This window comes from Zalophus californianus, chromosome 10, assembly GCF_009762305.2.
Source record: "Zalophus californianus isolate mZalCal1 chromosome 10, mZalCal1.pri.v2, whole genome shotgun sequence".
NCBI lineage: Eukaryota > Metazoa > Chordata > Mammalia > Carnivora > Otariidae > Zalophus > Zalophus californianus.
Genome location: NC_045604.1, coordinates 3792983 through 3805825, shown reverse-complemented (window position 1 = coordinate 3805825; position 12843 = coordinate 3792983). Strand labels below are relative to the sequence as shown.

General features: G+C 42.9%; 1 protein-coding gene across 1 annotated transcript in view; it reads right to left on the bottom strand.

Annotated features, from left to right (window-relative positions):
* Positions 1-6740, bottom strand: part of IFI16 (interferon gamma inducible protein 16) — a 96881-nt gene extending 90141 nt beyond the window's left edge. The window contains exons 1-4 of the mRNA XM_035722176.1: positions 6299-6740; positions 1835-2119; positions 766-902; positions 79-246 (exon numbers count right to left, since the gene is read on the bottom strand). Of these exons, the coding sequence (XP_035578069.1) occupies positions 79-246; positions 766-902; positions 1835-2099 (570 nt within the window). The 5' untranslated portion in view covers positions 2100-2119; positions 6299-6740. The remainder of the gene's footprint in view (positions 1-78; positions 247-765; positions 903-1834; positions 2120-6298) is intronic.
* Between the last annotated feature and the right edge of the window lie 6103 nt (positions 6741-12843).

Below are 12843 nucleotides of genomic sequence, written 5' to 3'. Positions count from 1 at the left end.
GCTGGGACGCCTGCGACGGACAGCAGGGGCGGCCACCGGGCGCGAGGAAACCTGGCAAGGATAAACGGGCAGCGGTACCTCGGGCAAGGCAGAAACGAATGGAGCTGACGACGAGGTCTGGGGCGGCGGAAGAAAGCCGACAGCTGCCGACGTGCTGGCTCCCGAATGGCAGACCGGCAGAGTCTGCGGCTGGAACCCCTTGTTCTTTTTTGCCGCAGCCGTTCCTTTGGCGACAGGTTTTCTTTTCTGAAAGTAGTTTAACGTTCCTGTTAGCGGTTTTCAGCACTAAGAGAAGCACCACACAGTTTCATTACTTGGCTGCAGGTTCCTCCTACAGGGAAGGTGGCGTCCTGGGAAACTCCAGGGTGTCGCCGGCTGTCACCTAGAGGCAGGCAGTGGGGGAGAGGGGGCAGGGCTGACAGCCCACGGGGGGGGGGGGGGGGATGTTCACGGACGCAGACAGCCCACTGCTGGAGCCGCCCCTGCGTTGGCACGGGAAGAGCTCCAGCCTCCTGAAAATCGGGGTGCGCGAGGGTGCGCGAGTCGCGTGGCCGGCCTGGCTGCGAGCTCGTCTGTATAAAGGAGGTGATGTCATCATGTTTATGTCACGGAAACGTTCTCCACGTTTTTGCCTGGCACGAAGCAGATGGCCCGAATGCCTCCATTTGGCAAATCTGCGCTGATAGAATACTGATAAAGAAGCAAGTGCCTGGCAGAGCTCCTTCCTCGGGCCCCCGGAAGCCTCCTGCCCGTCCCCAGGCTTACCTGAGACGCAGTGGTCCCCTCCGCTCTCTCGCACAGCAGAGCGCTACTTGTGGTGGGGGCAAGTGCCCTGGGACCCACCCTTGCCTGTTGCGGCTTTTTCTTTGGAGTTTCTTCTGTTGTCTTCATTTTCTTTGCAACTGATAACAAAAACAAGGAGGACACAATGAACCCAGAGCTGAAGCCTTGTCGAAGCTAAGTCCTCTCAGCTCCCGCGGCGGATCCAGGTACCCGCGAGTCTGCCTGTCCTGCCAGAGCCGGCCTGGCCCGAGGGGACCCACGGCGCGACCGCAGGCTGGGAGACTGCGACCTGCTCCTCCGTGGTTTCCAAACTCTCTCCCCGGCAGCGAGCACCTCCTCCCCATCCTCTGGATTCCGAGGTGCTGCCATCCCATCCTTTCCCACGCCTGTTCTCCCATCATTTCCTTAAAAAAAAAAAAAAAAAAAAAAAAAAAATCCAAGGTTTTCATGATACTGACTGCTTTGGTCAAGTTCTTCAAAAGATCTATTAAAATAACAGAAACCAATGAAAGGAAATAGGATACAGATCGGTGAGGTGACCAAATGGCGACATCGGCCTTTGGATTTTTTAAAATTTTGTTTCAACACGGTGATTTTACCAGGGGCAAGTCGTCCGCCTCTCTGAGAGGTAGGTTTTATGTTAAGCACGCTGTACCTTTGCTACCAGAAGGCAGATGATCATGTGGCAAATAGTGTTACAATAGGCACATTCATTGGTTAAACGTAATTATTTTAAAATTAGTGACTATTTTGTGATTTTCTAACATTTCCAAAGCACTGGAAGCCTCAGGGTTTCATGGGCTCCCTCTATCTTTCATTCTTTGCCCTCACGCCTAACACAACCTCCAGCATAGATCAATCAGTCAGTCCCCTTCCCGGGAAAGGGAAGGTCCAGGGCTGTCAGCTTGTTGGCCCCTGCATCCTGCATGGTCACCGCTGCTGAGTCACGCACTGGCAAAGGGGTATGCCACCCTCACCAAGTGCTCTTCTACTCAATTTGGGGAGGGGGGGGTCAGGGTGGAGCAGTCAGGTGTGGGATCTTCCTTATTACCTTTCATCTTCTCATTTCTAAGTTGCTTAACAATGTCCTTAAGTGGTGGCATGTCCTTGAAGAGGTCTATTAGCTTGTCCACACAGGCAGCCCCTGGGAATTTCTTTTCCATCAGGTCAGCAATCTTGACCTTGTTATATTCTTCTTGCATGTTTGAAGTCAGTCCCAAATCATGGGCCAGTAGGGACTTAACTATGCTAAACTGGTAGTCGTTGATGAGCTCCAGTCCTTTCAGCAGAATAATCCTCTTGTACTCACTCCCCATCTCTCCAGGTGTGGCTGAGCCTGCAAGAGAAAAATACCATACGGTGTTACACCTTTCTCCAGAAGATTTGAAAGTCTGGCTGTGTCTATGTGAATGAGTGGCCCATGTCAAGGTGTCATCCCTGAGTGTGTGTGACAAAGAGGAACTTAATTTCCAGGTGTGTCACTGTGGGTTGAGAACTGCTGTATTCGGGACTTCTAAGAAATTCTTTCCTTTTAATAATGATAGTTGAGTTGGGTTGGGGGTGGGTGTGGTGGCAGGAGGTCGGGAAAGAGGCCTTGCTGTTGCCCCGTGTGGAGTGTGGGCTGTAGGGGGTCAGAGTCCCCGCTCGCTTGCTCCCTCCTCCCATCCTGTGTTGGGGCTGAGGTCTCTCCCTGGATGTCCGCCTGCTGACTCTGGGCTCTGTCACCTCTCACTCCCTGTGACTGTCCTCCCACCGTCCCCCTCCCTGCTGGGTACCAGCCCAGCACACCCGACCCTTCCCTAGTCAGCCCTTCTCATGTCCTCTCTCCCTGGGGCTCGGGCCATGTTCTCCGTGTCCTCTGTGCCCTGGTCTACCTGCTCTCTCGTGCAGTACTGTAGCCCTGATTGGCCAGAATTACTTAAGAGTTGCTTGAATTTCCTCCTCCCGGCTAATTTCTCTACTCAGTTATCTCTCCATAAGCCATACTTCTAGCCGTCTCAAAATCATTCAGTAGTTCCCTGTTTTCCTTAGGAAGTACTCCTGGATATTTAGCCCGGCTTGGAGGCCTTGAATAATGTCTCTTCCTGACTTCTGCCCTTGTCCATGTTTCATATTTAGGTCCCAGAAATATGCATTGCATCGTGCTATGTCAGGCTCTCTGTATGGAATGTACTTCCTTCCCCCCCCCTTTTTTTGAAAGGTAAATCTAGAGAATACATGGTCTTCATGAAACTAGTATAATGTAACTTCAAATTCTGCCAAATTATGTACATGTGCAGAGGTGTTCAGCCCAAATCCAATCATATTCTTATGTTGGATATTTTTACATAGTATCCTAAACTCTGAATCTAATTCAGCTTATGAAAATCAGTATTTGTGAAAAATGTCACTTTTGTCATTTTTTTTCCTCTCGTATCTTCCCCCAACACATGACTCAGTAAGCAGAAGATGACTGTTAATAGCTTAGACTATGGAGTTCAGAAGACTTAGCTCCTAGAATATAATCATGTGACCACATACTCGAATGTAAGTGAGTGATTTGTAAGATGAGATCGAAAGCCGTCCCACAAGAAGACAGAATGGATTCAGAAATAGAAGACAGAAAATGCATGTGAGACCTCTCAGGCCACAGGTCAAAGTGTCCACACCCACATGCTGTTTGTTGTTAAAAGAACAAAATATAAAATGAAAAGGAGAAAATATTGAAAGAAATAATGAGATACACTTCTTGGAATTAAAATAACATGAACATTCTCAGAGGGATTGGCCAGTAGAGTGCCAAATAGGAGAGCAAAGGAAAAACCCACATCAGGACATAATGTAGAGGAACTGAAGAATATCCAAAGCAGCAAGAAAAATTTGACTTCCAGAGAAAAAGAGTAGATCACTTACAAAGTTTCAAAATCAGATTTTCAACAGCAAAACTGGCATGGAGTACCTTCGTATAGTATTTCACCCAAATTCCATATCTGCACTATTGAAATCTCCCCAAATTGTGAAAACAAAAGTTATGTGGGTGTGTATGACTGCACATGTACGTGTGTGTCAATTTGATGACAGATTTTGTTAGAAAAATATCTGATGTGAGATCTCAGGAGCCTGTGTAGATTTTTTTTTTTTTTAATTCCACCTTAATGCAAGTTCTCCCATGTCTTCCTGATGTGGTTTTGAGCAGAATTGCTGGGTCTCGGAGCCAATGGCCAAGAAAGAATTCTTGAGACGTCTTTGGTGCAAAAAGGTGGTTTTATTAAAGCACAGGGACAGAACCCGTGGGCAGAAAGATCTGCTGCACCCCTGGGTTGTGAGGGGTGACCCATTATATACTTTGGGGCTGTGGGAAATAAAGATAAGGGAAGTTCAAGGGAAGTTCTCGAAAAAGGACTTTCATATGCTAAAGAAGACGCACAGGACACTGGAGGCCTATCTACTGTTAAACTAAGGTGGTTTTTCCCTCTAGCAAAGCAATACCTATGCTCTCTGCCTGCCTCAAGTATCTGTCAATGGGCTGCAAGTTATAAGCACATTTAATTGTATCTACATTTCCTTTTGCCTTTGTTTCCCACAACATTGCTACACAACCATGAGTGCCTGTGAGCTGAGTCAGGACTCAGATCTTACTCCATCATCTATATGACACACAAGATGTGGTGTGTGCATTAGACAGCCTTTCCTAAGTCACTCAAATTCTGAATTTCAAAACTCATGTGAACCCAAATGTTTCAGAGAGGCATTGGCCAATAGAAATTGAAGAAAAAATAATTTTGGAAACCAGAATTTTGTATCTAGCTCAAAAGGCTTTGAAATGCAATGTACTACAGATGAATCTCTGATACTGACCAACACGGTAAACAGATTTGCAACACAAAGACACCAAGGAAGCAGTGTTTTGGAAACAGTATTCCCCTGGAAAATAAAAGAGGTCAGGAAAAAAAGAAAGAAAAAAAAAAAGCTGCTGACAAAAAAGAAAGAGAGAACAAGACCTTGATTGACTCTTTCAATATTTTAAAAATAAATAAGGCCCCAACTGAAGAGAAACAAAACAGGAAGTAGATCAACATGGTGGGGTGGACAGGGAAGAAAGGATTTGTGCTTACTGAGCTACTAGCCTGTTAGGAGGGGTTGGAGATAGAAATTTAAAATTATTGGCGAAGAAGAAGAAAGCACAGAATAAACACTATAGGTAAACGTTTTAAGTCAGTCAAAATACAACACTTCACCTAATGTACATAAAGGGATAAACCACTAAAAGGCAACATTTCTAAAATGGATTTAAAAAAAATCTACGTATGTATCATTGACAAAAAGTAACTCAAAGTTTAAAAAAAATTGTTGCAGAGGTTCTACATGGAAACATTAGAGAGCAGACAGAGTACGTGTGTCAGTGTAGAGTTAAATAGACCTTAAGACAAAGACTTTAATCAGAACTAGTTTCACTGCACAATGATTGAAGGTTTACCTTCCAGAAAGATGCAACAGTTTTAATTATGTATTTGCCTAAGAGTAATAAATACATATTATTTATTATGAACTTTTGTTATTCATATTATTATGAAGAGTTATGTAGCATATTTCTCACTATAGATTCATACATATAGGTTAACAACTGAGAGAACTACAAGGAAAAATGGCCAAAATCATGATTATAGTTTGCTTCTAGCATATGTTAGTTACTGAACAAAGCAAGAAGAAAAGCAGAAAATACTTAGAAAAGTTGAGTAACACTGCTCAGCTTAAATAAAAAGCTTGATCTAACACTTGGGAAATTCCGAAGCTAATATTTAAAATGTTACATTTCTCTCAAATGCACATGAAATGTTTGTGTACCAAGCTCTGCAGAAAGACTAAAGCATTTTCCAAACTGTGGCTACAGATTTGTCTCCAACCACCTCTTTTCTACAAACTCCACCACCGTTTGCCTCAGCCTTTGAGGAACCCGGGGAGTGTGTCTGCCACGACCTGAAATGCTGGCCCGCCATTTGAGGCACAGCGGGCCCACAGGAAAGCGCTAGGGCACCATGTGTTTGAGTGAGCGTGCCCATGAACCTGAGAAACGCTCTCCTGTGTGTGTATGTTCTCATGTTTTGTGAAACTGGGATAATACCACAGAATATAGTTTTCTGTCCAGATGTGTTTTCTTACTTAATATCATTGCATAATACTTTTCCATCCCACCATCCTGTGCCCTACCCCAGCTCCCACCACAGCCGCCAAGTTCCCTGGGCCCGCTCCAGGCTCGAAAGCCAAGGCCCGCTTCTAAATATCAACTCGTGCTATAAACACCCACAGAATGAATTTTAAAGCCGCAACAGTCAAAGATACCTGTTATCGTCCCATGTAGTGGAAGGATTAGGAAGAAGGCACTGAGATTTTCACTTTTCAGGATACAGTTGATACCGGCCCCACTCCCCATTCCTCCCCCCTCCCCGAACGACTCAAAAACTCACTGGCCTCCTGTGATCCTGTGATATCAAGGAAGTACCCGCATCTCCTCTACAAAAGTCCTGACCGGACTCACCTCACTGAAGATTCTCCCCAGTAGTCTGGATCTTGAGATCTTCTTCAGAAAGGGAGCAATCAGTATTTGCTTGACTTGAGTAAGAAGATAAACCAGTAAAGCTCTCAGAAACTGAACTGCAGGATACTGCAATCTTCTGAAATGCTAAGAAAATAATTTCTGAGATAAGAAAACGGCAGTGGTGAGCATCACAGAGTAGCCACCCCCGGCTGCCGCGCCTTGAGTTCAGCCCGGAGAGGCAGAGATTACGAAACTTAATCTGAGACTCCTCCCATCCAGGGCTTTAGCTCTGTGTTTCCTTAGAGGAGCTGAACAGCTTTCTCCTACACATCTTAGACACAATGAAAAATCAGAGCTAAATTATCACTTATTTTATTTTATTTTTACAAATGTCTGAAAGGAGTTACAACATTAGAACTTTCTGAACCAGCAGACTTCAGTGTGGGTCAGTAGATGACAGAGTCCCTTAAGTGAGGCTCGGAGACCATGAAGGAAGAGTGAGTCACCAACCCCAACTTCCTCCCTTTCTGTTCACATAGCAACCAAGGCAGGAGGAGATCTTGGGGGATTGTTCATGGGTAAACACAAGTGACTAATAGGCTCATATCATTACAGCAATAACTCTTTCAAATTCTGGCAGAGCAGGAAGCTTCTAGAAGAGTTGAGGGCCCAGTGAATACTTTGTCTACAGTGTTTTTTCTGTATTTTACAACAGATACCATTTGGAGAATTGTAACCCTGAGACATCAAATAAATGGAGCCAATCAGCATCTAGTATGGGGGTAACCCACTGTCTGACTTGCAGGAAGGAAGGGGCCATGAAATGAAAAGGAGTCCCAAAGACCAGGGCATGTGAAGGGAGAAGAAAACTGATTGAGTTCATTGAAACCAGGTTTGTGCAGGAGGCAGTTGCAGTCTAGGTTTGAAAACCTTTGAATATGCAGGAGTGAGTCGGGCAAAATCAAGGAGAGTCTGGCAGGCGCCAAAAATACCAGCAGGTTGTCATGACTCTTCATTACAGACTTTAGTGCTGCTTATGTGGATGACTTGAGCTCTCTTAGGAGTTGAGGGACATTAGGGAGGTCAGAGGGCCCCAAACTAGAGACCAGGAGGCAGAGGACAGAAATATCCATGATTCAGGATGTTTTCTTTTCCCTGTACTAGAAACTAACTTATGTGGGGTGATGCCCTCCATTGTTTCTCCAGGAGCAAACACACAGGCTACTGGCCCAAACAAAGGGAAGTCGGAGCAATGCTCCTACATCTTTACAGTGTAGTTTTAGAATGTTGGTGAGGTCCCGAGCTGACGGCCAAGAAAGAATTCTTGGACATCTTTGGTGCAAAAAGATGATTTTATTAAAGCAGGGGACAGGACCCGTGTCCTGGGCGCAAAAAACGCGGCTGCAGTGGGGTTGTGAGGAGTGACTGATTATATGCTCCGGAGTTGGGGGAGGTGAGGAAAAAGGGAGGCGTCCAAGAGGACTTTGATATGCTAAGGACCCTTAGGATACTGGAGGCCTGGCTATTGTCAGGCTAAGGTAGCTTTTCCGTCTAGCAAAGCATTAACAATAAGACAGTTGGGAGTTTCCTAGAGGAGTGTTATTGTCTTCCTATCTCAAGTCCTTGTCTATAGGCTGCAGGTCAGAAAGAAATTTAACTTTGTTTACATTCCCTTCTGCCTTGGTTTCCCACATCACTCCTGGAAGCTGGGGGCGGGGGGGCGGGGGCGTGATGTTAGGGCTGTAGGAAATTGAGTTATGGGTCTCTGAAACTTAGCCTATTGATAAGAAAGCTTTTTCCTTGTAAATCACTAAGACATTGGTAAACCGAGGGAGATTCCTGTCTTGCTAGACTGTGATCTTTGTTAACCATTTGTTTTTTTTCCTTCCGTCCCCTAGCTTTAGGGCAGCTGGGAGTGCCTGAGGAACGTCACACAGATCCAGGGGGTGGGGTGGGGGTCGCAGGGTGTCAGCTTGTGCTTCGTCCTCAGCTTGCTTTCAGCTCCCTCATCACATCTGTGCACTTAGAATTTTAAAAGCTGCACCAAAGAGATGAAAAACAAATATGCCTTTTCCTGACTCTTAGTCAGTGGTCCAACAATCAGTGACTTGGGCCATTCTAGAGATACACAGTGATTTATCAGGCTCTCAACCCACTAAAAAGACCAGGGTTCCAGAATTTGCCAGGCTTCATTGTTGTAATGGTATTGGCCAACTGGGAAATGAAAGAACTCTTAGTATTGGGAGGGTGGCAGGGGAATGTCTGGAAAATGTGTGTGACCTCCTGTCATCTCAAGTCCTATTCCCAAGTACTATCTGAAAGAATCACTTAAAATCCTCAGTCAAGAGTCGCCACCAGGTTGATGCCCTTTGTATGTCTTGCTGATATGAGAGGTCTCCTAAGGGGAGGATCTAGGGCAGGTGGAAGGGCATCTACACTAAGAAATACCAGGCAGGTCCTTAACTTCCATATTAGACCTTGGGATCCAGATCAAAGTATAGAGCGTTTTGTAGTCTCTGAGAAGAAAGTGGGAGGGACAGCAGGCTGGGTATCGTCCAATCAAAACTCCCCACCTCTGGCGCTTGAGGACCGAACAAAACCTTTCCTGAGTGAGCCTGAGCCAGCCAAATTGATTTACACATTTACCAAGTGATCAAGTTAGCAGCCACCTGAATTAATATAAGAACCAACACTTCCTGTATTAATTTTCTTTATGTTCTTTATTTTATTGTTTGTACATTTGCTGTTTACTCTTTTGTCTGTTTACCTGTGATTTACAATATACAAAATCAAATTTGTGTATCGACTTCTGTTTATAGCTTTGTTATTTCTATATACTATTTATTGTTTGCTTTGCTCCTTTTTTTCTAATGTTGTAAGACATAAATGTATATCAATTATATTAGTACTGTGTTCTTTTAAATTAAAACACCTAAAGCAACATTTTTTTCCCCTCTTAGCACTGCTTTTGTTTGGCTCCCTAGGTCTTATGGGGTGTAATTTTATTGTCCCCAATCATCTTTGGCATGTATTAAGTAATGGCTTATTTTAAAATGCGTTACATAATTTCAAGCAAGTTGAAAATGTTCTACATATCGTATTGTTGATTTCTAATTTAGTCCTGCTGTGGTCATGAAATATACTCTAAGATTTCAGAGGTGAGTTTTACTGAGACTCGCTCTAAGTCCCTGCATACATCTTACTTTGGTGAGCATTCCATGTACACTTGAAGAGAGTATGTACCATTGAGTTGTTTTTCTGGTGTTCTTTAAATGAAAATAAGATCATGTTGGTTGAATGTAGGGTTGTAATTTTTCAGTCTCCTTTCTGGTGTTTTTCTTCTTGTTCTATCACTTACTGTGTCTGAGGTTTTAAATATCTGTGATTATTGGCTTATCTGATACTGCATTAATGCTATTAGGCTTTGCTTTATAATTTGAAGCTTTAATTAAACACATTTTTTGAATTGCTATGAATTTCTGATAAATTGGCCAAGATATTTCCCAAGCTTCTCTTTTCGTCCCGTCTCCAACCAGCTTTCTCGGACTATGTCAGAGCTTGGCTTAGGCTTTGTTAAGGTGGATTTGTGTAAATCCCAAGCTGTTTGCCTAGTCCTACTTATTTGTCATGACTCACACTTGGACGCATGTCAGGGATTGGTTTGGGGCTTTGTTAGCATGTGTTTTATAACAGTCCCTACTCCGGTCCTTGGGCCTTCTTCCCAGGATTCAGTCTTTCTGGTGTCACGCTGGATCGCAAGGGCTTATATCTCTACTTCAGCCATCTGCAATGTCCCCCAGCACCGTTTACTCTCCTGTGCCCCTACTGTTTTTCAGCCTTACTGAGACATGCCTGACACATAATGTTGTGTACCTCGAAGGCATGTGTGTTGATTTGATACACTTACCTGTCGTAAAATGATTGACACTTGAGCCTTAGCTAATACCTCCTTCATATCACATACTTGCCATTCCGTTCTTGTGCTGAGAACATTCAAGGTCTGCTCTCTCAAGTATGTGATACATAATTGTTAATTGCAATCATGATGCTGTGTATTACATCCCCAGAACCTACTCACTTTATACCTGGCAGTTTGAATACTTTGACCAATATCTCATTTCCCACACCCACCCAGCTCCTGGTAAAGAACACTCTACTCTGTTTCAATGAGTTCGGCTTTTGTGTGTGTGTGTGGATTCTACATATAGTGAGATCAGACAGTATTTGTCTTCCTCTGTCTGAATTATTTCACTTAGCATGATGCCTTCTAGATCCATCTGTGTTGTCGCAAATAGCAAGATTTCCTTCTTTTTCATGCCTGATTAATATTCTTTTGTGTATATGCACATTTTCTTTATCCATACATCAATCGATGGACACATAGGTTGTTTCCATATCTCAGCTATTGTGATTAACGCTGCAGTAAACATGCAGGTGCAGGTGTATCTCTTTGATATCCTGTTATCACCACCCAGAAGTTGGATTGCTGGATCATATAGTAGTTCCATTTTTAGTTTTTTGAGGAGCACCATCTTGTTTTCCACAGTGGCTGCACCGGTTTGCATCCCACCAACAGTGCAGGAGGGTTCTCTTTTTCTACATCTTCACCAGCCTTGGTTATCTCTTGTGTTTTTGATAATGGCCATTCTAACAGATATGAGGTGATGTCTCATTGCAGTTTTGCTTTGCAGTTCCCTGATGATTAGTGATATTGAGTATCTTTTCATATACCTGTTGGCTCTTAATATGTCTTCCTTGGAAAAATGTCTATTTAGTTCAACTGCCCATTTTTAAATTGGATTGTCTGTTGTGGGGTTTTCATTTTTGTTTTGTTTTGCTATTGAGTTGTGGGAGTCTGCATATATTTTGGATATTAATCCCTGATCAGATATATGGCATGAAAATATTTCTTCCCATTCCTTAGGTTGCTTTTTCATTATGTTGATTGTCTCTTTTGCTATGTAGAAGTTTTTATCTGATGTAGGCCCACTTATTGAATTTTGCTTTTATTGCTTGTGCTTTGGTGTTATATCTAAAAAAATGTTGCCAAGACCCATGTCATGGATCTTTTCTCTATGTTTTCTACTTGGAGATTTATGGTTTCAGGTCTCATGTTTACATCGATATTCCTTTTCAAGTTCATTTTTATGAGTGTGGTAAGATAGGAGTTTAATTTTATTCTTCTGCATGTGGTGATCCAGTTTTCCCGAAACCATTTATTGAGAAGACTAGCCTTCCCCCCGTGAGTATTCTTGTCTCCCTTATCAAATATTAGTTAACAGGGGTTTATTTCTGGGTCCTTGATTCTGTTTCATTGATCTATGTGTCTATTTTTATGCCAGTATGATAGTGTTTTTGTTACCACAGCTTTGTAGTGTAGTTTGATTGGAAGTGTGATGGCTCCAGCTTTTTTTCTTCTTCCTCAAGATTACTTTTGGCTATTTGGGGTCTTTGTGGTTCCAACAAAATTTTTAGGATTTTAAAATTTTTATCTCTGTGAAACCACCTTTGTAATTTTGATAGAGATTGCATTGAATCTATAACTGACTTTGGGCAGTAGGGACATATTAACAATATATGTTCTTCTGATCCATGAGCACAGAATATTTTCCCATTTGCTTGTGTCTTCAATTTCTTTCAACAAATTCTTACAGTTAATCATGTTCAGACCTTTCACCTTCTTGGTTAAATTTATTCCTAAATATTTTGTTATTTGATGATATTGTGAGTAGGATATTCTTTTTTAGATAGTTTGTTGTTAGTGTATATAAACGAAATTGATATCTGTATGTTGATATTTGTATCTTATTAACTTATGAATTCCTTGATTAGTTCTAATAGTGAAGTTTTTTGGTGAAGTTTTTAGGATTTTCTATGTCTGAGACCATATCCTCTGCAAAAAAGGAAAATTTTACCTTTCCCTTTCTAATTTGGATGTCTTTTGTTTCTTAGTCTTGCCTGATCACTCTGGCGAGCTTTTCCAGCACCATATGAATAAAAGCGGGCACCCTCGTCTTGCTCCTCATCTTGGAGGATAGCCTGCCAACTTTTCAGCATTGAGTAACTGACAAAGGATATAAACTTCCAGGTGCGAAATAAGTTCTGGGGGTTTAATGCACAGCATGGCACGGTAGTTAGCGAGGCTGCATTGTTTACTTGAGAGTAGCTAAGAGAGTAAATCTTAAGTGTTCTCACCACTCACACAGATAATCGTGTGAGGTGATGGAGGGGCTAACTCATCTTATTGTGGGAATAAATTCCCAAAATCTACATGTATCAAACCATCACATTGTACATTTTAAACTTACATGATGTTAAATATTAATCATATCTAAATGAAAGTGGGGAAAACCCACAACTCAGACTCATTTCTTTTTTTTTTTTTTCTGAATCAGGTTGAGGCTTGCTTTTGGTCTTGGTAGGATGGGTCTAGAGTTGTCCATTGTGTGATGTTTACCCCGCATGTGCAGCCTCCCTGCTTGGTTAGTTGGTTGCCCAGGTTGGAAAGATGTGTCTCTATTGTAGTAACATCCACTAGCCAGCAC